Below are 27,938 nucleotides of genomic sequence, written 5' to 3'. Positions count from 1 at the left end.
ATTTATTTCTTTCGGAAACAAGTCCAGCACATTACCTACATTACCCACACATTCAGTATTACAGAAAAACAGTGATCAACCAAGATGGAAAAATATTCACCATGTACTGAAGAAACAAAGCAACAAAATAAATAATGTTAATGACTTATTTTCAGTCAAGTCTTAATTTTCCATTACAAAGAGTTCAATATTTTGTACTTTTAATTTGACATTGTTTATATTTTTACATGACTCTGCAAATCAGCTGGACATTAATGTAACTTCATATCCCATATTTCAAACATGCCTTCAAATAATATTTGGAAAATTCATCTGTCAATAACTTTCTCTCCATGGCTGTTTGTAAAAAACCAGATATAACACAATAAAAAAATCAAGATACATGGGCTATTAGTGAAATTGCATAACTCTGTTATTGCTGTTAGCAGCTCATGCAACATCTGATGTCTTGATGCACCTTTCACTATGTTCAACAATAAATTTCCCATTGAAGTAACTGAGCTGACAAGGCAAAGTAGTGTGTGTGTGTGTGTGTGTGTGTGTGTGTGTGTGTGTGTGTGTGTGTGTGGTGATGGGGAGGGGGTGGGGGGTCATGGGCCTGTGTAGTCACTGGAGCAGGACATGGTCCAAAAGCTTAGTGATGTTTTCAGTATTGTTTGTGTGCCATTGCCCATTAAATACTTCAACTACAACTATACAAGGAGTTTATCATTTGAACCATCAGCACACACACAATTACTGTTGTGTTAAAAGTGTGCGGCAAAACACACTGTGTTAAGAAGCTGCTATTTTTTTCTTTTTATGGAGGTAAGAAGTTCGAAATATATAACACCTTTTTCCTAATTTATAGGTAGGGACATTAAAATTGTGTTGAAAATAATGCATTATCTCACACACAGTTTTCATGATACATTGCAAAATTAGCATTTCCCCCATTTCCATGTAAATGTTGTTGATCTGCAAGTTAGTAGTTTACCAATAGGTAACAATTATTTAATACTGAAATTGGATACAAACATTTTTCTCAAGACTGAATTCATGTATATGCTTAAAATTACCATTCATTTCCCACATAAAGAACACATGCACTAGATGCGACATGAAACAAAAATACCCTACTTCCAATTATCTCACAAAATATCAATTTAATTAACTAACCACATTACACACCTCTCCTAAATGAATCATTTGTAGTGTGCTTTATTGTGCAGAGGTGTCAGGAAATGTGACACTGCTGGATAAAACTGTCATCTCTAACATTTTTTAAAAGCTATACCTCGAGGGTGACAGGTTCCAGCAGTCTACATATTCTGTATTTAGTGGAAAAGCAACTTCCCATGAAAGAAGGAAATGTAGACACAGTCAAATGGCTGTTGTAGAACTGAAAGTAGTTTGTCTTACATTTTCAAATATACATTCCAAGCAGTTATTTTCACATTGCAGGGAAGTGTTGACTAATTTGTGGCATAATGTCTCGAAAAAGTCTACTGAAGTTATGGCAATGATTTTGTTTGAAAATCTTTCCACAGTATATGGTTGCAGAGCCATTATTTCTTTTAACTGATTGCATTTAAGAAGGTCAATGTTACAGTTTCTTTTTACAATAATGTAAATAAAGTAATAAGTGATGCAATAATGTAATATGACTGATAAGTGTAATATAATTTTCAACCTAACACGGAAAAACAAAAAATACAACCATAAAAATAATAAGGTACTTGAAAAATGACCCATCAAAATATAACACCAATACTGGATATAAAAACCACCTAAATTGGCCATAAAACGAAACTTTTTTTTTCTTATCCCAATTTATATGTCACGTGCAACATTCTTTTCATGTCTGCACTCCTCAATAAAAATTCAAAATAGGGAAAAGCAAACTCATTCAAATTATTTCATAGAAATCAAAATTTTGGTTCCAAATTAGCATGTTCAGAACTAACCATTAAGTTGCAAATACAATAACAGACAAAAAAAATTGAAACACCAAGAAGAAGTTCTCCGACATAAATGAAAGTTGGTAGATGTGTTTCTACATCTCAAAAATGACGCCTATTCAAATTTTGAAACAGTCACAAAAGAGCAGTGCAAGTAGTGTCACTGTGAGGATGCAAATCAGGTTTTCTTTAAATGTAGGCTGTAACTGCCATGAGACTGGACAAGGTGAGTTGATGTTGATCAAGAATGCCTTCAAACAACAAAGGTGACATAAATCGGCACCTCGCCAGGTTTAAATGAGGTTGTGTAATAGGGCTATGAGAAGCTGCATGTTCCTCCTGAAATACTGCAGGAAGACGTGGCAGAAATGTAGGCACTGTACATGACTGCTGGCAGCAGTGGTCATGAGAACATATGACACAAGGAGAAAGGGGGCTCCAGATGGCCATCAGTTGCTTATCAGTTACTTCAGGACAGCTCCGAGCCTCACACACTGTAATGTGCGCACCACTGACCCCATATCTGCCAGGAAGTTTCATCTTTGACTTCTTTAGTATCAGGTGAGACTAAGGGCCGGGTGGTGGTCTGCTGTGTTGTCCGATGAAAGCTGGTTCTGCCTCAGTGCCAGTGATGGTTGTGTTTTGGTTAAAAAGGGGCCAGTTGGGGGCCTGCAACCAACTTGTCTGCATACTAGACCTGCTGGACCAACACCTGGAGTTAGGTCTAGGTTGCGATTTTGGGTGACGGCAGAAACTCACTCATTGCTATCCCATGCACCATGACTGCAAATTGTATGTCAATCTGCTGATTCAATCTACTGTGCTGCCGTTCATGAACAGAACTCCACATCGGGTGTTTTCCTACTGGCTATTGCTCGCCCACATACTGCTGTTGTAATCCAGTGTGCTTCAAAGTGTGTCAACATGCTGCCTCGGCCTGATTGATCACCAGATCGGTCTCCAATCGAGCACATATGAGACATCAACTACTCCTGTGTCATTCATGGCCAGCATTATCAACCCCTGTATTGACGGAGCAAGCGTAATAGGCACGGAACTCTGTACCATAAATTACATCCGACATCCGGCACCCATGTGACGCAATTCATGGATGTTTGCATGCTCGAATTCAACATACTGGCGATTACACCAGTTATTAAATAATAGCATTTCATGTTTGCAATGGCTTTTCTCTCACTTACATTAACCTGTGAACTTGCAACGTTAACCGAATCACTTACACATGGCACTTAGACAAATGTATTCCCAAAATTTTATTATTCTACATTAATCATTTTTTGGTGCTGTGATTTTTTTTCCGCACATCAGTCCTCGGATTGCTACATAGTCAAAGTCGCTCATTTCCTTTCTTGTTTCAAATCATTACCACCCAGATACCTCTCTTCCACAATTTCAGTTCCACTACGTCTACTGTCTTACATGAGAACACATCAATGTTCACTTTCCTTTCCCCTGTATTCTGTAGTGGTGGAAACGGAAAGTGTGAACACCTTGATCAAACACTGCCAAACATATCATGTGTTTCCATGCTTAAAGCATACGTTTCTTGAAATTTCATTACCATGCAAGCTTATTTTCAGTACGAAAGAGGTCATTTCTATGTATAAAGAAGAGTGTAGTACATGATAGTGATTGAGTGCATCTAATGCTCCTGGAACTTTTCAGGTGTACGTCACAAAACAGCTTGCTCAGAGAGCGAATACACACAGCTTCTCACCATCTTTGCACTCAAGAAAGTCAAGTCACTGGCATGATTGACAGGAGAGCATCACAGACAAACAGCTGTAGTCTAACGACTACAAAACGAGTGGTGATGAGGAACAAAATGTGGTAAGGGGCGGCGGCATGGATCCTTCCCAAAGGGCTACACTGTGAGAAGAATTTACGGTTGTCTGATGCTCTGATAAATAGGCAGATGACAACAGCTGAAATTTGGTACCAGTTAAAGGCAGTGTGGCACCACCAATTGTCTGGAGCAAATTACTGAAAGCAGGATTGAGATCTCCAGCTGCCAAGAGTTGTTTGCTGCTGACACCATATCACAGACAACGAAGACTGGCATGGTGTAGAGGCATACTCAGCTGGGATAATGAGTGTCATTATGTGATGTCCAGCAATGAGCTTCACTTTTACTTGTGGTGATCAGTTAGAAAAAGACTTGTCTGTATGCAACCTGATGAAAGATCACAGGAAAAAGCAGTTCTTGGGACCCACACCTCTCCAAATCCTGAAATAATGTAGTGAGGAGCTATTGGATATAACAAAAAGACTGATTCATTAATGGCTGATGGGAGACTGAATGCTCACCAGAATGGTAAACCCTGACCAGGTTACCGAATGACATGTTCCAGTGGGATATTGTGAGATAGGCATAGGAACTAATTCTTTAAGGCTGTTTACTTCCATGCCACAACAAATGCAACAATGTATGTGCAACCACTGGGAGGTGAGGGGACGGGGTGCAGTAGGGGGGGGGGGGGGGGATGATGATGATGGTGGACATCAGTTCCAAATGGAAAATTGTTTAATGCCTGTTAAGAAGGGAATATATCTCCAAAGTTTGATAAATAAAGGAATGGTGCTCCACAGTGTAACACTGTCCCCTTCTGCCAGTGTATTTCCTTTCACCTTATGGTTTCCTTTCATGTGTTTATTTTGGAGTAAATGCAACCACTCACTGAACAGCTCAGGCAGGGGAGGCGTGTGTGTGTGTGTGTGTGTGTGTGTGTGTGTGTGTGTGTGTGTGTGTGTGTGAGGGGAGGGTGGCAGGGAGGGGTAGAGGGGGGGAGAGGGGGGGAGAGGGGGGGAGAGAGGGGGAGAGGGGGAGAGAGAGGGGGAGAGGGGAGAGAGAGAGAGAGGGAGGGGGGGGGAGAGAGAGAGGGGGGGAGGGAGAGAGAGGGGGAGGGAGAGAGGGGGGAGGGAGGGAGAGAGGGGGAGGGAGAGAGAGGGGGGAGGGAGAGAGGGGGGAGGGAGAGAGGGGGGAGGGAGAGAGGGGGGAGGGAGAGAGGGGGGAGGGAGAGGGGGAGGGGGGGAGAGGGAGAGGGAGAGAGAGAGAGAGAGAGAGAGAGAGAGAGAGAGAATATGTATGTTACCCCCACATTGTCCACACGCTTAGCAACGATTTCAATCTTAGTTCAATGTTTCAGTTTTAAGCTAAGTGGGTGCCTGTAGCCTTTCCATTATTTGCATATTTAAACAAGATTTTGCATTATTGTGTTTATCTCTCGCCCCCATTTTTTTTTTTCCTGATTAAAATTTATGTAAAGAAATATGGACAGTTATGAAGGCATGCCGAAAAGTAAAGCACCAAATACTTTGTGTATAACTCAAAGCTTGAACAAAATAAACATTACTAATATTCTACAACTTTATTCTTCATGTCTACATACTTACTGCTCAAATTGGTCACTCTTGTGAGCAACTCATTTCTCCCTATCAGAGACCAGTTTTTTCCTATTGTCACAAGAGAATGTTTGACTTTGTTGATGGAACCACATCACCTGTGTTTGCACCACTTCATTACTATCACAGGGAAGTTCTCGAAGGTGTTCTTTAAGTTTTGGAACAGATGAATTCAGATGGGACCAAGTTGGGACTCTATGGAGGATGATCAACGATAGTGAGGCATCAAATCGTTGTAGATGTCACAGCGCTCGTGTGTGTTCTGGCAATGTGTGCTGAAGGAGAGGGTGCTCCATGTATGGACAAACTTTTCAAATTTGAAACTCAATTACAACTTGCTGTTTCTCATACACCGTGTTCATTACGTTGCACATCGCCATGTTACACGCTACCCTTCAGAGCACTCTAGTGGCAGAGGACTGCAAATATATAGACATCACAAAGAAAGATGTAGAACATTAATAACGTTTGATTTATTTAAAAAGCTTTAAGAATTTTTACATAAAAAATTTGGAGTCATTACTTTTCAGCACACCCTCATATGTCCTACTTCAAGTCTTTCATTTACTATTGAGTAATAATTTGCATTTAGTATAACGGTTACAGGAATGCATTATTTAATTCATAAGAACATTGTATCTGTAGAACATATTGGTTTCAAAGCCCACTGACTATGCAAAAAGAAAATTCACAAGATAATTTGTCCCAGTGATTTAACTAACAAACCACAAACATGAGTACATATCTTTAACAAATTTCAGTTTGGCAATTGATACGGCTTCTAACTACCAAATCGAGGTTGTTGAAGACTAAAGTAATGAAACTTTCAAACAAGTGCAACAAATCCCCAATTTTCCACTGCTTGGCATTGATAACCTAATTTAATGAAGATCTGTAAATGACACCAATGTCATACCATCAGCACTTGTTCATGGTTTCGACACTTAAATGACTGATACTAAAATGCCCAAAATACACCAAAATCACCTTTCACTGGACATTCAATACAAGTTAAAGGAAAGATCGAACTGAAGCTCATGGGAAAGTGCACTAGCACAACATGGAGCCTGGTTGGGCACATTCAATGTGAGCAGAAGACACTCCAGTATTCCATTGTGCTGACTACTGTAACTATTTGCACAATTAGGCAAAACATGACATGTTAAGATAACAGCATGGTTCAATGTTGTGATGGCAGGTAGCACATTTATCAGAGTTATGCCAATACTCTCATTGTTGGTTCTTTCTAAGTGTCACTGTCAGAAAGTATTTTATTTCCATGCTCTGTCTTATCCGGACAACTTAACTTTAAAATACAATGTCATACACTTTATCTCACAACAAGTTGAGGTAAAATGTGATATTAGTATCCATACATATATCAATGGATAGGGAGAGGGAGGAAGCAATTACAAACTCTAAATCCAGTTAAATCAGATAATTAAGCTCAAATGACTGTATTCTATACAGGATACAAAATACGTAAAAATTTTTGCAGCAAATGATCATCTGTATGCCTACGGAAATGGTCATGTTATCAGTTGTGTCACTTCGTGAAGCACTGCCAAGGCAACAACTGCACATGGCACGTGCATGAATTATAAGAAGTTGGACTCATATCACTATAAAGAGGCTCAAACTTATGAAAGTAATTTACTCTACAGAATTCTCTCTCTGATTAAAAAGGAACTGCTGGTAACACTTTTATTGAACATGATACTATAAATAATGTAGTGAAAGGAAGACACCATAATAAATGTAAAAATTGGGAGGGAGGGAGGGGGAGGGGGAGTGAGAGAGAGAGGGGAAGAGAGGGGAAGAGAGGGGAAGAGAGGGGGGGAGAGAGGGGGGAGGGGGGAGAGAGGGGAGAGAGGGGATAGGGGGAGAGGGAGGGGGAGAGAGAGAGAGAGAGAGAGAGAGAGAGAGAGAGAGAGAGAGGAGGGGGGAGAGAGAGAGGGGGGGGGGAGAGAGAGAGGGAGAGAGGGAGGGAGAGGGGGCGAGAGGGGGGGGAGAGGGAGAGAGAGAGAGAGCAGGGTGGAGGGGGAGAGAGGTGGGAGGGGGAGAGAGAGGGGGGAGGAGAAAGAGAGAGAGTGGAGGAGGGGGGAGGGGGGAGGGGGGAGAGGGGGAAGGGAGAGGGGGAGGGGAGGGGGATAGAGGGGAGAGAGGGGGAGGAGGAGAGAGGGGGAGAGGGGGAAAAAGAGAGGGGGGAGAGGGGGAAAGAGAGAGAGGGGGGAGAGGGGGAAAGAGAGAGAGGGGGGAGAGGGAGAGGGGGAGAGGGGGAGAGAGAGAGAGAGAGAGAGGGAGAGAGGGAGGGGGGGGAGAGGGGGAAAGAGAGAGAGAGAGAGAGAGAGAGAGAGAGAGAGAGAGAGAGAGAGAGCATGGAACATTTCAAGTGAATACGAATTGGGTTCTGCAGTACTGTGAAAACTACTTGAAGACAACAGGTACATGTAAATAAAGCATTTATCTACATACAGTACACAGTAGCATAGTACAGCAGTTTCATATATTTTGTATTAGCAACTACAACATTAGTACGCTGGTACATCGTATTCATGTAAGTTTCAACTAACCATTTCTAATTATTCATCAAACAAGATGGGATTACATAAATTACATTTATCTCACTTTTGAATGTAAAATGAAAACATAAAAGACAAATGGCGGTATTCGTCAACATCAATTAAGGCCAGGAAAGTGGTTAACACAAATTGTAGAGCAGCCATTTTATTGGCTCTGGCCAGATGAGCTGTGAGCCTGTAACTAGCTCATAATGAGCAGAAGATAATGCCACGATAAGAAGGTGGAAAGGATGACTTGCATTCAAAGACCACACGTTACAAACAGGAGATACCACGCTGTAGGAAGGCACTCCTCATTAATTCCTCTATGTGAACACACAGTAATTTTATTTCTGAAGATAACAATATTAATTACAGTAAACAACAAATTTTATCATCTATTTATGCTCGTCTTGCTTTTAATATCCCAATTTAGTAATAAAATGGGGAATCATGATACAGATACATAATAGTTCTTAGTCTTAGAATGAATGAAAGCTTTCCACATGAACTTTACAGTGACATTTATTTCAGAGCCATTATGTTTCCGTATTAACCAGAAAAATACTGTTTTTAATTAAAGTTCCTAATTTTTTCTTTCATCAGCTCATCAATGTCTAGCAGTGGTTTTTGGGCACTGCAAATTTTTAAACAGCTTTTCAACTGAATTCTGTCAAAAACATTCTCCGAAGGAGTTCATTCACCTCCTTATATAAAAAACCTTTATACAGATATGCATGTATCTGAACACAATTGTTAATTGTTTCTGTAAGCTTGACAAGTTAAGGACAATCTGTGAAGCAGCCTGGCTGTAACATATAGTGGTGTGTTTGTGAGTGTGAATGTGTTGAATCCACATTTCTGCATGACTCTAAAGGGAAAGGGAAAATGAAAAGGCATTCAATGAATTTCTCAAAAAAGTATTACACAATCAGCAAACCTGCAAACATTTGTGGTCTTGCATTAAAGGGCAGGTGTGTGTGTGTGTGTGTGTGTGTGTGTGTGTGTGTGTGTGTGTGTGTGTGTGAAGCCCGCTCACACCTGTTTGTGCAAGTATGTGTGTGCGTGTCTCCCACTCTACTGCAAAATAAAACAATGGAAAACTGGGCGGCATAATATTGTTGTTACTTGAGATAAAATCTAAATAATAACCAAAATGATGGCAGTCCATGCAAAATGCACATTTTTGCACATCTGCGAAAACAAAATCTGCTGCTGGGAAACACCAAGTACTGTGGTGCTCCACACTGTGCAGTTTAATAAGTTTAGAACCTCACTCACGTGCTATCTGCGAAGTAACCAAGACATTGTTGCTCAAGTCTGTCTCACAATCCGAGGTCATACAGTGTATGGGGAAGGTATCTGTGATGATTTCCTACAAGTTTCGACTGGTCGATGACCTACAAGTTTCGACTGGTCCCAAGAATACTTAATTTGGGAAGCAAATAACACAGTCTATTCCATGTGACTCCAGCCACCTGGAAGGGGGAGTTCACAAGGTGGGTGCAGTATGCTCACACATTTCTGTATTTAAAGACAAACACATCGCCAAAAATTTGACTCTAGGGCTGATTAATAGGTTGTTGGATCCTGGCTCATAAAACTACCCCTTGTGACTGGTGAGAGGTGTGTGACAATGTATTATAACAACAACAAACACATTTTTTCCCCACTAAATTACATACCCATATCATTAACGACAATATGCAGCAGGATTTTGGAACATATATTGTGTTCGAACATTATGAATTACCTCAAAGAAAACTGTCTATTGAAACACAGACAACATGCATTTAGAAAACATCATTCCTGTGAAATACAACTAGCTCTTTATTCACATGAAGTGTTGAGTGCTATTGACAAAGGATTTCAGATGAATTCTGTGTTTCTGGATTTCCGGAAGGCTTCTGACACTGTACCACACAAGCGGCTTGTAGTGAAATTGCGTGCTTATGGAATATCGTATCAGTTATTTGACTGGATTTGTGATTTCCTGCCAGAGAGGTCATAATTCGTAGTAATTAATGAAAAGGCATCAAGTAAAACAGAAGTGATTTCTCGTGTTTCGCAATGTAGTGTTATAGGTCTGTAATATCTCTTTATATTCGATGAATTATTCTGATACAATTCTACCCTTGAATGACGTTTACTAATTTTCTATCTCCATACTCGCAGAATCCATGCGCAAAGTAGTTTCATACAATAGCTATGCCATGAGCGCATAATTATTATTTCGATTACTCTCTCTGGTGGTTGTTAGAAGAAAAAGCTTCCGAGATTGTCTTCGTGCTGATTAGCCTGAGCTTGGTTTGAAGAATTGTAATCTGATTATTGAGATTTATGACAGAAGATAACTGAGACGAAATTGTATGATATATATATATCACAAGGTGGGTGCAGTATGCTCACACATTTCTGTATTTAAAGACAAACACATCGCCAAAAATTTGACTCTAGGGCTGAGTAATAGGTTGTTGGATCCTGGCTCATAAAACTACCCCTTGTGACTGGTGAGAGGTATATATAAACAAAGATGATGTGACTTACCAAATGAAAGTGCTGGCAGGTCGACAGACACACAAACAAACACAAACATACACACACAATTCAAGCTTTCGCAACAGACTGTTGCCTCATCAGGAAAGAGGGAAGGAGAGGGAAAGACGAAAGGATGTGGGTTTTAAGGGAGAGGGTAAGGAGTCATTCCCATCCCAGGAGCGGAGAGACTTACCTTAGGGGGAAAAAGGACGGGTATACACTCGCACACACACACATATCCATCCACACATATACAGACACAAGCAGACAAAAGTTCGTACTGGCAGGTCCAAATGGATGAAGCATCTAGGAAATATACCGCATTTATTTATGCTGGGAGAAGTTACCAATTTAGAGTTGTCCCGTTTGGACTTAATATTAGTGCCGGAATATTTATTTCAGCGTTGCATTATGTTCTTGGACCAGAATTGCATAGTCGTATAACTGTTTGTTGATGACTTATTAATAGCCACGAAAACATGGGAAGAGCATTTGCATATTTTGGAAAGGATTTTTGCTGTTTTCAAGAAAACCGGAATTACAGTAAACTTACAAAAGACTCATTCTGCCTTACCACAAATTAAGTTCTTAGGACATATGATAGATGCGAAAGTTATCCCGCCTACCGAGAAGAAGATAAGTGCAATTCGAAATTTTCCATCACCACGGAATAAAAGACAGCTGAAGGGATTTATAGGTATGGCATCGTTCTTCCGTCGTTTCATAAAGGCTCAAGCCATGAATTCCGAGGCATTAAATCGGCTTCTACGGAAGGATGTGCCATGGCAATGGACTGAAGAATGTGAACTAGCTTTTCGAGACATTAAAGACCAACTCATTAACGCATCCTTATTATATCACCCTGATATGAATTGTGAGTTATGTCTGTCCACGGATTCATCGGATGTTGGATTAGGTGCTTGTCTCTTCCAAATAAGGAAAATAAAAGGGGTACCAACATTCTGCCCGATAGCATTTGCTAGTCGAGTGTTATCGCCCTGTGAAAGAGCCTATACAACCACAGAACTTGAAGCACTTGCGGTTATCTGGGCATTCAAGAAGTTTAACTATTATTTATATGGTTCGAAAACGATTGTGTATTGTGACCATCAACCACTAACCTTTTTGCAAACATGTAAATTATTACATCCCGGACTGTCATGTTGGACAATGACACTACAACAGTACAAATTTAAAATTATTCATGTGTCTGGCAAAGAAAATATTATTGCGGATGCATTGTCAAGATCCCCAGAAGGTTTAAGGCCGGAAATAGAATCAGTAAATACTTCGGATTTTCCAGTATTACTGTTGCAGGACAATATCTACAAGACTTATTATGTACATCTTTGTAGAGATATGGGAAATTTACAACGAAAAGACCCTCGATGGAAGAAGATAATTCAGCTAAACGAACAACAAAATTCAAGGGCTAGTTTAGATCATTATAAATTAGTAAATGGAGTATTATTCTTCAGATGTGGGAAGGACAATAATCCACGGTGGTGTGTATGTATCCCGAAGGAATATGAGGAAAAATTAATTTGGTTTACCCACTTATCATGGGGACATTTTGGTGTAATTAAATGTGCCAATAAAATAGGAGCATACTGTTATTTTCCAAATATTCGGAGAAAAGTGCACCAAACAATACAAACCTGTTTACTCTGTCAAAAGGCAAAACCGGATAATAGAAGTAGTAAGCATGTCCTGCATTCAATTATTCCACGAGAGCCAAGGGCGTTAATTTCGTGTGATATCTGCGGCCCTCTCCCACGATCAAGAGGAGGAGTCAAATTCATTGTTGAATTCTTTGGCGTGTGTTACAAAATATGTAAAACTATATCCATTAAAGTGTGCTACTGCCAGAGCTGTTGTAGTGAGATTGGTGCGTGACTATCTTCCGCATGTAGGTTTACCGAAATCCATAATTACAGACAATGCCAGAATTTTTACCGGATTTAAATGGAAGCAAACATTAACACAGCTTGGTATTCGACAAATTTTGATGTCATGTTACCATCCACAAGGTAGTCCCATACAACGAGTTTTCCGAGAATTAAACAGATTTATGCGTACATACTGTCACAGTAAACAAACATCATGGGCTGATTATTTGTCAGAATTTGAACAAATATTTAATAATCTGACACATACCTCAACTAACTTTACTCCAACAGAGCTTATGTTTAGTCAGATTGAATAGAACTTCTGGATAAACCATCTGCCAAAGTATGAAGACCAGAATTTAAAATGGGAGGAAAAGATTCGACTCGCACTTGTCAATTTAACTAAAAAGGCAATACAACGGAAATTGACATATGATAAACATGAAGCAACAGTCGATAATGTCACTGCTACAAACAATTGAAGAAACTCTCTGGTTGCGCGAGAGAAAATTATTATAATTTTTAGATTTTTCATTATGCCTTCTCTACCAGGAGAATTAATTTAAGAATATTAATTAACATTTTAAGAATAGCAGTTTGTGTGTTTCATATTATGGACACAATTGTTGAAATATATTTCCATAAATGTTCATGAGAGAATGAAGAAGATTCTGCGAGTGGATGATTTGTTAAATGAACATACGTCATCATTAATGATATTTATTTGCAGGTGGATCTATAAATCAATTAATTACAAGAATAATGAAAATTTTTTTAGAGAATTTTTTTTAGAAATTATTCCTTTTGTGGAGTCAGTGTCATATGCCTATGTTTAAAATTTTTCACCAGGTGTAAACTTAAATTTTATCCATAATTTCGTAACTGAAAGCAATCCTCGGACAGATTCAATGCTCTACTTCCACCTGCAAAATATATATATATATAAAATTTGAGAGGAATACATTCGATTTAAATGCCCACAGTCTATTTGGCAATGTTTTGGACGATCAGCAGTTGTAATGCAAAACAACTTTGGTATTGAGGACTAAAAAAACGCGATTGTCAGGACTGATGGATGTTCCAGTCTAGTACAGATGGAAGAATATAAGAATCCACTCCAATTTTGAGTTCAACGATGAAATATGGACTTCGTTGCCTTAATCCACTCTCTTCCAGGGATTTATTCAGTCAGAACCTTTTCTTATTCCACTTTAAACCTGTTCCACGTTCACGTCCCTGACCATCTGTTCCTGAGATCATCTTTCTGTTTCTACGGCACATTACCAGCTTCTATCCTGTACCATAAGCCATCGCCTGTCCTCCGTGCCGCCTCCACCGAACGCTGTACGTCGCCTACCCGCTGTCCGTACCCAGTGTTCCTGTTCCATCGACTTCACAACGAGATCGCCGGCTACATCGTCGAAAGAAGAATTTTGAAAATTTTTTTGAGCAATATTGTAAAATTTTTTTCGGCTATGAGGCACTTTTCCTTCGATCTAATCTATGGAGCTTCTATATATTTAAAAATTACTGGATTTAGGCTTCCCTATCTTCTTTAATACCTGAGCTGGGGTCTATTCTTCCAGGGTTTCTCTGTGAAGGCCAGTTCCCAAATGGGTAGACCTTTTTCGTAATTACACCAATCTACATCTTCCCTGGTTATGTACTCGGGATGCGGGTATACCCCGGTACATGTAAAAGCTACAGCTTAGGTATTCTCGTAACTTACTGTCTTAACATGTTACCCATACTCTCTACAGTAAAATTCTATAAATTCAAAATATTCCTCTTTTGAAAAACAACCCAACAAATTTTTCCTGTTAGCTCACAAAGTGTATCATCATTAATTTTGCTCACTGCCAGGGGCAATTGCAATATCTCTTTATATTTGATGAATTATTCTGATACAATTCTACCCTTGAATGATGTTTACTAATTTTCTATCTCCATACTCGCAGAATCCATGCACAAAGTAGTTTCATACAACAGCTATGCCATGAGCGCATAATTATTCTTTGGAGTACTCTCTCTGGTGGTTGTTAGAAGAAAAAGCTTCCGAGATTGTCTTCGTGCCGATTAGCCTGAGCTTGGTTTGAAGAATTGTAATCTGATTATCGAGATTTATGACAGCTTAGGTATTCTCGTAACTTACTATCTTAACATGTTACCCATACTCTCTACAGTAAAATTCTGCCGCCGTTGGATAAGCAGCTGCAGCAGCAAGTCGTATACCCCTAGCTTACTTACTTGTTACATAGTTTAATTCTTAATTTCTTTGCGTGTTTTTGGGTACTTGCATTGTTTAATTCATAAATTTTGGACGTATTATAGTATTTGAGAGTTGTAGCATCGCGCTTTAGTGGTTACTTCGTAGATTCTTACTTAAATTGCGTGAGAGTTTCGTATAGGAGGTGTAATTTCGAGTTTTAGTTACTGTAATCATAAATTCAGGCAGATTGTAGCGCAGTCGTTAGGCATTTGTGTGTGTTGTGGTCTTCAGTCCTGAGACTGGTTTGATGCAGCTCTCCATGTTACTCTATCCTGTGCAAGCTTCTTCATCTCCCAGTACCTATTGCAACCTACATCCTTCTGAATCTGCTTAGTGTATTCATCTCTTGGTCTCCCCCTACGATTTTTACCCTCCACGCTGCCCTCCAATACTAAATTGGTGATCCCTTGATGCCTCAGAACATGTCCTACCAACCGATCCCTTCTTCTGGTCAAGTTGTGCCACAAACTCCTCTTCTCCCCAATCCTATTCAGTACCTCCTCATTAGTTATGTGATCTACCCATCTAATCTTCAGCATTCTTCTGTAGCACCACATTTCGAAAGCTTCTATTCTCTTCTTGTCCAAACTATTTACCGTCCATGTTTCACTTCCATACATGGCTACACTCCATACAAATACTTTCAGAAACGACTTCCTGACACTTAAATCTATACTCGATGTTAACAAATTTCTCTTCTTCAGAAACGCTTTCCTTGCCATTGCCAGTCTACATTTTATATCCTCTCTACTTCGACCATCATCAGTTATTTTGCTCCCCAAATAGCAAAACTCCTTTACTACTTTAAGTGTCTCATTTCCTAATCTAATACCCTCAACATCACCCAACTTAATTCGACTACATTCCATTATCCTCGTTTTGCTTTTGTTGATGTTCATCTTATATCCTCCCTTCAAGACACCATCCATTCCGTTCAACTGCTCTTCCAAGTCCTCTGCTGTCTCTGACAGAATTACAATGTCATCGGCAAACCTCAAAGTTTTTATTTTTTCTCCGTGGATTTTAATACCTACTCCGAATTTTTCTTTTGTTTCCTTTATTGCTTGCTCAATATACAGATTGAATAACATCGGGGAGAGGCTACAACCCTGTCTTACTCCCTTCCCAACCACTGCTTCCCTTTCATGTCCCTCGACTCTTATAACTGCCATCTGGTTTCTGTACAAATTGTAAATAGCCTTTCGCTCCCTGTATTTTACCCCTGCCACCTTTAGAATTTGAAAGAGAGTATTCCAGTCAACATTGTCAAAAGCTTTCTCTAAGTCTACAAATGCTAGAAATGTAGGTTTGCCTTTCCTTAATCTTTCTTCTAAGATTTTTCTTCTAAGGCATTTGTACAGGTTAGTTAATACATTCTTTGCCTGCTTCCCTTGCGTTATCTCGGCACTGACTCGTGTTTCAGTAACTGTTGTTCAACATCGATTAGAATGGACAGGAACTGTGATTTCTGTGTTCGGATGAGGGCTGAGTTGGCATCCCTTCGCTCACAGCTGCAAGCGGTGCTGATTTCGGTCGCGTAGCTTGAGGCTGTTGCCAATGGGCACCACTGTGGGGAGCCGGACTTGGGTATCACGAGGATATCAACCTCGTCCCGCCTGTCCCCAGATCGGTCTGCCACTGTGGTTGTCCCGGTTGCTGCCCGCAGTGGGGCTGAGCCCTCGCCTGTTGTTGATTGGGAGGTCGTTCCAAGACGTGGCAGGCAGCGAAAGACGTCCCTGGAGGCTGATCAGAAAGCCTCCCCGGTGCATCTGACAAACAGGTTTCAGGCACTGTCTCTCGCTGAGCAAGATGCAGCTGCCTGCCCTGTTTCAGAGGATGATTCTCAGTCTTCAAGGTCTGGGCAATCACAGAGGGTGGGCTTATTGGTAGTTGGGAGCTCCAATGTTAGGCGTGTAATGGGGCCCCTTAGGGATATGGCGGCTAAGGAGGGGAAGAAATCCAGTGTGCATTCCAGGTGGAGTCATTCCTGATGTGGAAAGGGTCCTTCTGGATGCCATGAAGAGCACAGGGTGCAACCAGCTGCAGGTGGTGGCACATGTCGGCACTAATGACGTGTGTCCCTTTGGATCTGAGGAAATTCTCTCTGGATTCCAGCTGCTATCTGATTTGGTGAAGGCTGCCGGTCTTGCTTACGAGACGAAGGCAGAGCTCACTATCTGCAGCATCGTTGACAGAACCGACTGCAGACCTTTGGTGCATAGCCGGGTGGAGGGTCTGAATCAGAGGCTCAGACGGTTTTGCGACCGTGTTGGCTGCAGATTCCTTGACTTGCGCCATAGGGTGGTGGGGTTTCAGGTTCTGCTGAATAGGTCAGGAGTTCACTTCACTCAGCTGGCGGCTACACGGGTAGCGGAGGCTGTGTGGCGTGGACTGGCTGTTTTTTTAAGTTAGAAGGCCTCGGGAAAGTACGGGGTAGGCTGCAATTTCAAAGGGTGCATGGCAAATACAGGACGTGCTTGGATCAAGGAACAGTCGGAATTGTAGTTGTAAATTGTTGTAGTTGTGCTGGGAAAGTCCCTGGGCTTCAAGCGCTAATAGAAAGCCCAGGAGCTGAAATCGTTATAGGTACAGAAAGCTGGCTAAAGCCTGAAATAAGTTCTGCAGAAATTTTTAAGAAGTCTCAGACGGTGTTCAGGAAAGATAGAGTAGGCAGCATTGGTGGTGGAGTGTTTGTGTCTATCAGTAGTGGTTTATCTTGTAGTGAAGTCGAAGTAGATACTCCGTGCGAATTGGTAGGGGTGGAGTTTATACGTAACAGCCGAACTAAGTTAATAATTGGCTTCTTCTACCGACCCCCAGACTCCGATGATATAGTTGCGGAACAGTTCAGAGAAAATTTGAGTCTTGTAACAAATAAATACCCCACTCACATGGTTATAGTTGGTGGGGACTTCAACTTTCCCTCAATACGTTGGCAAAAATACTTGTTCAAAACCGGTGGTAGGCAGAAAACATCTTCCGAGATTGGGGTTGTGAAGCAACTCAAATCGCTTGATACGGGCAAGTCTTCAGGTCCAGATTGTATACTGATTATGTTCCTTTCAGATTACGCTGATACAGTAGCTCCCTACTTAGCACTCATATACAACCGCTCGCTCACCGATAGATCTGTACCTACAGATTGGAAAATTGCGCAGGTCGCACCAGTGTTTAAGAAGGGTAGTAGGAGTAATCCATCTAACTACAGACCTATATCATTGACGTCGGTTTGCAGTAGGGTTTTGGAGCATATACTGTATTCAAACATTATGAATCACCTCGAAGGGAACAATCTATTGATACCTAATCAGCATGGTTTCAGAAAACATCGTTCTTGTGCAACGCAGCTAGCTCTTTATTCGTACGAAGTAATGGCCGCTATCGACAGGGGATCTTAACTTGATTTCGTATTTCTAGATTTCCGGAAAGCTTTTGACACCGTTCCTCATAAGCGACTTCTAATCAAGCTGCGGGCCTATGGGGTATCGTCTCAGTTGTGCGACTGGATTCATGATTTCCTGTCAGGAAGGTCGCAGTTCGTAGTAATAGACGGCAAATCATCGAGTAAAACGGAAGTGATATCAGGTATTCCCCAGGGAAGCGTCCTGGGACCTCTGCTGTTCCTGATCTATATAAATGACCTGGGTGACAATCTGAGCAGTTCTCTTAGGTTGTTCGCAGATGATGCTGTAATTTACCGTCTAGTAAGGTCATCCGAAGACCAGTATCAGTTGCAAAGCGATTTAGAAAAGATTGCTGTATGGTGTGGCAGGTGGCAGTTGACGCTAAATAACGAAAAGTGTGAGGTGATACACATGAGTTCCAAAAGAAATCCGTTGGAATTCGATTACTCGATAAATAGTACAATTCTCAAGGCTGTCAATTCAACTAAGTACCTGGGTGTTAAAATTACGAACAACTTCAGTTGGAAAGACCACATAGATAATATTGTGGGGAAGGCGAGCCAAAGGTTGTGTTTCATTGGCAGGACACTTAGAAGATGCAACAAGTCCACTAAAGAGACAGCTTACACTACACTCGTTCGTCCTCTGTTAGAATATTGCTGCGCAGTGTGGATCCTTACCAGGTGCGATTGACGGAGGACATCGAAAGGGTGCAAAAAAGGGCAGCTCGTTTTGTATTGTCACGTAATAGGGGAGAGAGTGTGGCAGATATGATACGCAAATTGGGATGGAAGTCATTAGAGCAAAGGCATTTTTCGTCGCAGCGAGATCTATTTACGAAATTTCAGTCACCAACTTTCTCTTCCGAATGAGAAAATATTTTGTTGAGCCCAACCTACATTGGTAGGAATGATCATCAAAATAAAATAAGAGAAATCAGAGCTCGAACAGAAAGGTTTAGGTGTTCGTTTTTCCCGCGCGCTGTTCGGGAGTGGAATGGTAGAGAGATAGTATGATTGTGGTTCGACGAACCCTCTGCCAAGCACTTAAATGTGAATTGCAGAGTAGTCATGTAGATGTAGATGTCGATGTAGATGTAGAAGATAACTGAGACAAAATTGTACAATTAAAAGGGAGATTATATATATATATTGCTCGTGTATTTGACAATTGAGAATTAATGATATTCATCGATATATTGCGTAGTTGTTAAACAGAAGGGAACTTCTGAAAGACTGGATACGAACCTGCATTTAATAATCCAAGAGCTTCATTACTTCTTCGGAAGGTTAAACTTCATCAAAGCCAAATATCCGCTTGATCTGAGGTTTCCCGACTGATCATACAATGCTCCCAAAAATTACGAGGCATTTTATTTGTACAGATTAGCAGACTGCCGTAAAGCACGAGCCTCCAGAGAAGAAGAATCATCGCCTGATTTCATTCTAACAAGTAAAATTTCTGAATCATTTTGAGTGAATAAGCTATGACTGTGTTTCATATTATGAATGACTGATTGCTCGAACGAATTGAGAACTACATAGATAGGAGGAAAAATTACAGGTCCTTTGCTGTTCCTTACCTACATAAACGATTTGGGAGACAATCTGAGTAGCCATCTTCGGTTGTTTGCAGATGACACTGTCATTTATCGACTAATAAGGGCATCAGAAGATCAAAACAAACTGCAAAATGATTTAGAAAAAAATAACTGAATGGTGTGAGAAGTAGCAGTTGACCCCAAATAACGAAAAGTGTGAGGTCATCCACATCAGTGCTAAAAGGAACTCGTTAAACTTCGGTTACACAATAAATCAGTCAAATTCAAAAGCCGTAAATTGAACTAAATACGCAGCTATTACAATCAAGAACAACTTAAATTGGAAGGAACACATAGAAAATGTTGGGGAAGGCCAACCAAAGACTGTGTTTTATTGGCAGGACACTTAGAAAATGTAACAGTTCTACTAAGGACACTGCCTACACTACGCTTGTCCGTCCTCTTTTAGAATACTGCTGCGCGGTGTGAGATCCTTACCAGATAGGACTGACGGAGTACATCAAAAAAGTTCAAAGAAACCCAGCACGTTTTGTATTATTGCGAAATATGGGGGAGAATGTCACAGAAATGATACAGAATTTGGGCTGGACATCATTAAAAGAAAAGCGTTTTTCGTTGCGACAGAATCTTCTCACGAAATTCCAATCACCAACTCCTCCGAATGCGAAAATATTTTGTTGACACTGACCTACATAGGGAGAGACAATCACCACGATAAAATAAGGGAAATCAGAGCTCGTACGGAAAAATATAGGTGTTCATTCATTCCGCGGAGATTGGAATAATAGAGAATTGTGAAGGTGGTTTGATGAACACTCTGCTAGGCACTTAAATGTGATTTGCAGAGTATCCCTGTAGATGTAGACTGAAACCCTTTCTCTTCTGAACTTACGTGATACATGATCGCCTGCCTCAGATGAATTTATGTGGTACTGCATACCTGAGACATGCAATGTGATCTGGCTCCCTCCACACTATTCTACGCAGAGGATAAATTGATACTATGGAGACTGTAGAGACTGATGAATATTGTCTGTGAAGGAGAGCCTTCCCAGTTGCCTCCATGAAGCTAATGGGCAGTTCTTTTGCTGTTCCTAGGGAACCTACAAGTCATAATTTGTAGGTATGCTAACTAACTAATCAAAATGACTCTGCGAGTGATAGATGTCTGTGGTGGGGAGTGGAGTCGTCAGCTCATACACAACACGCCAGATGCTCATGCCATCAATAGCTGCACGTGCAGAACAGCCAGGATTTGCTGATGCCGTGTCTCTACCAATAGACTCACTGAAACATCAATCGCAGAGTTACTGTCATCAAGTAAAGTGATCAGCAGCTCTCAGTGTTGACCTTTGGCAACCACTACAAGGGAGTGCTTCAATGTTCTGTGTCTCTCAATAGTGGCTGGCGTCTGAATGACGCCACTGTGGGAACAATTTCACATGCTGATAACCATTCTTCCTGTAAAGTGATGACGTTGGCACAGTCTAAGCTACGAACAACCATTTGAGACATGCTGACTGACTAAACAAACCACATTGTCTCATTCAGAATTGGAGATGCAACACACACTATTGAATTGTAGTGAGAATGCAAGTTTACTTTACCTCCATTACATAAGTGGCTGAGCATAATGATTCCTTGTGATCAAAAAGAATACCGTAAAAGTTTTTGATCAAAACAAGATTAATCAAACAAGCCATGAGGGTCCTGCAATTATTTTTTGAGCTTCTGAAAATCAAATTTCCAATGGACAAGAAATCATTTGTGACATAGTTGTTGATATATCTTTTGACAGGTCAAAATAATGATTTGTAAATGAAGTAAACATATGGTAGTAAGAACATGTTACTGGCATTATTCTAAAAATATCCATCTACCATTAAGATTATATCACACAAAAGCTAACACTTACTTGATAACCTTCTGGCAAAGGATCATGCTGAACAGTAAGATGTATTTCATCACCAGGCTTCAAAAGTGCCATCACCGCTTCTTTATGAGTGTATTTGGTAATATCTTCGCCATTAACTTTTAGAATACGATCACCCATTCTCAGCTTCCCTGACTGTGCTGCAATACCTCCAGGAACCAGCTATTAGGAACATTGAATGTTCAAATTAAAACATGAAATTGATAACTACACTTCAATTAAGATCAGAAAGTTTACTGCAGATGTATATGAGGAACTGTGAAAGTTTCATATCAGTATCTGTAATAAATTAAAATAAAAAAGTGCTTACATGTGATATAAAAATTCCTGGCTCAGTGGCTCCAAATGGAGTACATGAATGATCAGTCCCACCAATGATGCTGAATCCCAGTGAACCACCTTCTTTATGCAGCACAACTTCCTGCAATAATATCAACGACAAATGAAACTGCTGCAGAGGAAATAGACTTTAGCATTCATTTTATTCTGTAACCTGGCCTACAATTTGCTTAGCAATCTGTTTCTTTCTGTTAGCAACACACACAATAATCATGAGAACTGAACCCCAAGAGCAAAGAGGGATGGGGGGTGGGGGTGGGGGAGCAGTATACAAGACCTTCTTTTTGAATGTTTTGTACATATTATTCTAATAGAGTGCAAATTTAACCTCCCATAAATATATCCTTACACACTATTTTTGCCTCTAATATTTAGTGTACTGATTTTAAGATGTGTATAAGAAAATCAAGGTAAAGTGATAATTAGGTTTTGTGTGTTTAGTATTACCACATTCAAAGTAGTTATTAGTTCTTTAATATTTCTGAATCAGAGTTTATTTACAGACAGAAACCCATGAGCAGATTATGAAAGCAACCCAGAAATCAAAGCAGTGGTTGTAGAAAATAAGAATTTAATAACATAAAGCAATTATTCAAGGATCAATATTAAATTAGGTTATAAATTGAAAAATGGTGTTTTCTTTTTTGTGATTACAGTGGCATTTAATACTTAATTTTTACCATTTCTACCACAATAGGGGACTTCCATCATAAGTATGTAAATAGAACCACAACCACCACCACAACTACAAACACAACCACAACCACCACCACCACCACCACCACCACCACCACGATTAAGAACCTAGATTTACAAATTAGGAAAAGAGGATTCGAATTCCCATCAAACCATCCCAATTAAAGATTTCTCTAGCTTCCCTTAATTACTTCAGTCAAATACCAGGATAATTCCTTTAAAAAGAAGACAGCTATTTTCCTTCCCCATCCTCATCCAACCACCACTTTTGATCTGTCTCCAATGACCATCTCATTAATTGAATGTTGACCTTTTATTTTCTTGCACTTATTCCTTCGTTTGCTAAAGTGCAGACACTATAATGTGGCAATCGGCCACAACCACAAAAAAAAACGAGAATTCTGACCACTTGAGGGGAGAGGACTGGTTTGCACACAGGATTGGCAGCCTACATCAGTCTTCTTCATTCCTGTTGAAGCAGAAATGACATAATGGTCATTGGGATAATGCATACCTTCTGGTGTTGTGAGGGTTGTACTCGAACCTTGTCATGGACCAGGATTAGTCTCTTCACTCAAAAAAATAACAAAATAAAACAAAAGGCAAAACACAGCACAAAGCAAAAGGGACTACACAAAGCTTTTGGTAACAGCTACAGTGTAACTATTTGTTGGGGTTGGCGGTCATGTAAACATGGTAGTTCTAGCTTGACCTCTAGCGTTATCTTACACAAACATAGTTGAAAATATCTCCATCTAAAATTGCCACATTAAAGTGTTTGCATAATGCCAGCATCTTTTTGTTGTTGTAGTTGCTGTTGATCCCATCTAAAGACTACTCTGAAGCAGTTCTCCATGCCTATCCCTCACGTACAGGTCTCTTTAGCTTTGTATAACTATCAAAATACATTTCCAATTGAACAAACACACTGTAATCAAGCTTTGGTCCAGCACTATATCATCACATTTAATATTCCTTAATGCCTCAGAATATGTCCTGTCAATCAATCCTTTGTTTTAGCCAATTTGTAATGTAAATTTCTTCTCTCTCTGATTCATTACAGTATCTCTTCAATAGTTACTTTAACTACTAATCTAATTTTCAGCATTCCCCTGTAGTGCCACATTTCAAAAGCTTCTATTATCCTCATAACTGCACTGTTTATAGTCCACACTTCAGTTCTCTGTAAGGTTACACTCTAGACAAATACTTTCTAACACAAAACATTTTCTTTATTTTCAAGAACTCTTTTCTGGCTATTTTACATCCTCTCTGCTTCAATCAATCATTGCCAGTTATTTAGCTGTCAAAACAGCAAAACTTCTGTCCTAATTTCAGTGTCAATTCCCTACCATAATTCCCTCAAGGTCACCTTGTTTCACATTTTGATGTTCATCTTATAATGTCTTCTCAAAATACTATCATTACTTCGAAGTAATTTGATATTTCCAACAGAATTACAATGTTATTGCTAAGCAATGATTTTATTTTGTATCACTGAGCTTTAATTCCCTTTCAAAATTTATCCACAGTTTCCTTTGTCACTTTCTCAAAGTACAGACTCAACAATATCATGTATAGGCTACAATACTCCTCACCCCTTCTCAACTATCACTCCTCAACTATTGCCTCACTTTTATGTCCTTTGACTGTCATACCTCCACACTGGTTTCTATACAAGCTGCGTATAAAAATCTTTAGCTTGTAGTATTTTATCCGTACCAAATTCCAAATTTCAAAGATTCAAAAATTTATTATCATCATTGTTAAAAGCTGCTTCTAGATGTAGAAATATGGGTTTGACTTCCTTCAGTTTATCTTTAACACACTGGCTGCCATGGCACACTTTGGTTACCAAACCCCAGGAGCCATTTTGTTTCTTTTCTTCCATTTTCTACTTTATTTTGCACTAAATAAGCTATTTATCTATAAATAAGTTGACATATTTCAAATTAGTCCCTTACAATACAGTTATTTATGAGAGTTACATATGACTCATGTGGCACCATAGTAACAACGCCAAGAGTGTCATTTACTGTGTGGCTAACAATTTTAGAATGGTACTTCTGTCAATCTCTAATTTCATAATATTATTTGTGTACAGTCACATTACTGCTTTCCTTCGTTGTGACAAATCTTCATTTTGATATTGTTTCCGCTATAATCCAGTGACACTGAGAAGCAAGAAAATGTCTTGTAGACATTATGAAGATGAACAAAGACATTTGAAGAAGATTGTAGACAATGTTATAGACATAACTGAGAAATATAGTGCATCATTATATAATAACAACTCAGGCGAATTTTTACCAGTTGAGTCTGCAAGTGAAACTTAAAGAGAACATTGAAACAGCTAGATTCAGGCGTACAGCGTGCTGTGAAATAATGAAGTGTGAACACAGATGAGAGCAATCTATCAAAATAAAAAGAACTGCATGGAAATGTAAGACCTGTGACTTGTATTTTTGTACAGAATGAGTTTTCACAAAGCACAGCATGTACAGGCGTCAGAAGTGCAGTACAAAGCACTGATACCAACATTTTTTGCAGTTTAATTTTTTTTACATTGTCAGTTGGAGTATGTAAACAAAAATTGTATGCAATTTACATTGAACAGTTTAAGTAATATGTAAAAGTAAATAAGTAATACAGAAAAGGTAAGTCCAACTGACTGAGCCATGTGAGGTGTATGTAACTCATGATTTCAAGTACCTTTAACTTTTTTTGTGTTCTTCAAAACCATAGGCCACAAACATGATTCATTACTGGTGCCATGATCTGCTGTAAGACAGATCCACAGCATGCTGCTGTGAGCTGCCACAGCAGCACACAGTTTTAAGTGAAAATGTGTCCACGAGTTTTATTTAGGTACTTCACAGGGCCAAAAAATAAATTTGTCTAAGTAATTTTTCACTCATGTGGCAGTCAATGTGTTAAGATTAATCAAAGGTCAGAACTGTATCACACATTCTTACACTTAAATTTATCCATGTTGTATGGAATTTATTGAAACCAGTGACTGGATTACAAAATTTATAAAATAGTTTTTCTACTTTTGTCACTCTTTACCAGTATTTATTGGCACAAAACATTTCAGCAGCAAGCTATCAGCATTAAGTACTATACAGTTATATGAACATTAATTTTTAATCACAGATTCCTTTGAAGTGTGATTAGGTCCATTTGCTGGGTGTGCAAGTGAAGTTGTGTACTGAAATTTATTCATTCTTGCTAAATACATCCTTGTCTAGCACACAGAGCACACCGATGAATGCAACACCATTTTTTACATTCACATTAAGTTGTTTTTAACAAAACATTTGTGTTCAACCTCATCTTCCTCTCTGCATACATTCTCCACCACTTCCAATAGTCTATAACACATTACTCAAAAATCAAATCTCCTACATATGTTCCAGCCAAAACTGTGTTAAATATTGCCTTTTTGTGCATATGACACACAAATGTTTTGGTTCTGTACATGAATTTATATCATGAGCATTTAGCAGTTAGTTATGTTCAACATTTGACTGATGAATAATGTATGAAGTGAAATGGTCTCTAGATACGAATTCTGGAAATTTATATAGGTTTTTAATGACTGAAACATGAGAACAACAGAATTTGACAGTTGAATCTCTAAGTTTCATAAGGAAATGGGAGTATCAATGGATTAAATGAGAAGATGGTAAATTTATTCAGTTCTCAAAGAACAATGCCAAAGATAAAGTGAAGAGTGAGTGACTAGCTGAGAGAAATAGCAATGGATTTGGTGGAATGAGTTGATGAAGAGAATAGACTTATCAGACATTCTGTGATGACATGCGCAAGTATATGATGACAGCAAAATAAAGCAAAAAAACCCTTTCACCAACTGGTTATTAACAAAGGTGACAAATGTTGATGTCTGGATAATGCAGACACTCATCTCATTCTAAGAAAAATATATAACAAACTGGATCTAACTGAGTGATTAAGTGGACATTGCTGGAACTGCATACCCGCATGTACAGGAACTTGTAATGGAAGAGGTGTGTGTAAGTGCAAAAGGACTGTGCAAACTGCAAATGTAAATTGGTTGGTATTAATTTTCAAATTTTAAATGAGAATCTGTTGGTGAGAGTCAGGTTCCTTCTGTTACACCAATGTCTTGACTAGTCTGTTAGTTATTATCATAATACATTGTTTACTGAATTAGTGCAATAGACTCTTATACATGCAACATTATTATTTTCTGGCTAAGAGATACTATTGCCATCATCAAACAGCTGACTATGTTTCATATTTTGTCAAAGCATCTTCAATCTTTCTACGGAGCTGTATGTTATCTATCAGTAATTGTAAGCTTAACATTCTTAGACTGTGCAATCTAAGAGAACATTTAAAAGTCAAAATACCCCTGTATCTCAAATATTCATTATAGCTGGATAAACAATACATTGGTGAACAAAAATGTGTTTCCCCACACAATATAGTGATGCTACAGTAAAGTGCAAGGCTTTATCTAGTTTTATTCAAGTTACGTAATACTGAACCTGACCACAAATATTCGCAAATTAGTCCTACCACTGTGGTAACTTTAAAAATTAAATAATGGTTTATGACAAAATGATTGTATGGTTATATTTTGTAGGTAACACATTCTGATTAATGAAACAATCCATAGCCCATTCACATAGCAGGTGACAGGAAGGCCTGCACAGTTACCAAGGAAAATAATACAACACAAGTGGGAAGTTAACTTAGGGAAATAAAACAGACTTTTCAGAGGGTGGGGGAAAAACAGAAACAGGAGGGGGGAGGGGGGAATGTCTGTTCGTTTATACTAATTCAACTCTGCACTTATAGAAATGCCTGTGTATTTTTTCAGCCTTTTGCAAAGACTTATAGTACAAGAACATTCAACAAACCATGGGAATAAATACACACTAAAACTGTAAAGGTTTCTTTAACTTAATGATATAGACAATGGCAGGAAAAGAAGAAATACAGCACTGATTACATTAAAATCACCAAGCCGATAAATACATTTTTATGAAGAAATGAGCCAGATGGAATAATAAGTAAGAGAACTTTGAAACTGTTAATACTTGCTTGTGGGATGGTCTGTGCAATATTTCCAAATATCCTGCTTGAATTCCCATATCACACATAAAGGGCAATGAAAACTGCCTGGACACAACCCAAGGAGAGTAAAGAAAGTACAGCAACATCACCTACCATATTAATTATACAGATTGCATTAACAGGTGCACACAGCATTAAAAAAAAAACACTGTGATATTCTGTCAAGCTCAGAATTCTGTCAAGTCTGGTATATTCACATGAAAGAATCAAACATTCCTGTTGCGTCTTCGTGGTTGGTAAGACGGTTATTACAAGAAT

The 27,938-nt window shown here is 39.3% G+C and overlaps 1 protein-coding gene across 8 annotated transcripts in view; it reads right to left on the bottom strand.

Annotated features, from left to right (window-relative positions):
• LOC126253889 (protein lap4) overlaps window positions 1-27,938 on the bottom strand; it is a 564,085-nt gene that overhangs the window by 132,825 nt on the left and 403,322 nt on the right. For all 8 annotated transcript variants that reach the window (XM_049955263.1, XM_049955269.1, XM_049955268.1 and 5 more), the window contains 2 exons: window positions 21,829-21,939; window positions 21,501-21,680 (listed from right to left, as the gene is read on the bottom strand). In XM_049955263.1, coding sequence (XP_049811220.1) covers window positions 21,501-21,680; window positions 21,829-21,939 — 291 coding nt within the window. The remainder of the gene's footprint in view (window positions 1-21,500; window positions 21,681-21,828; window positions 21,940-27,938) is intronic.

This window comes from Schistocerca nitens, chromosome 1, assembly GCF_023898315.1.
Source record: "Schistocerca nitens isolate TAMUIC-IGC-003100 chromosome 1, iqSchNite1.1, whole genome shotgun sequence".
Classification (NCBI taxonomy): Eukaryota; Metazoa; Arthropoda; class Insecta; order Orthoptera; family Acrididae; genus Schistocerca; species Schistocerca nitens.
This window is presented reverse-complemented; position numbering and strand designations above follow the sequence as displayed.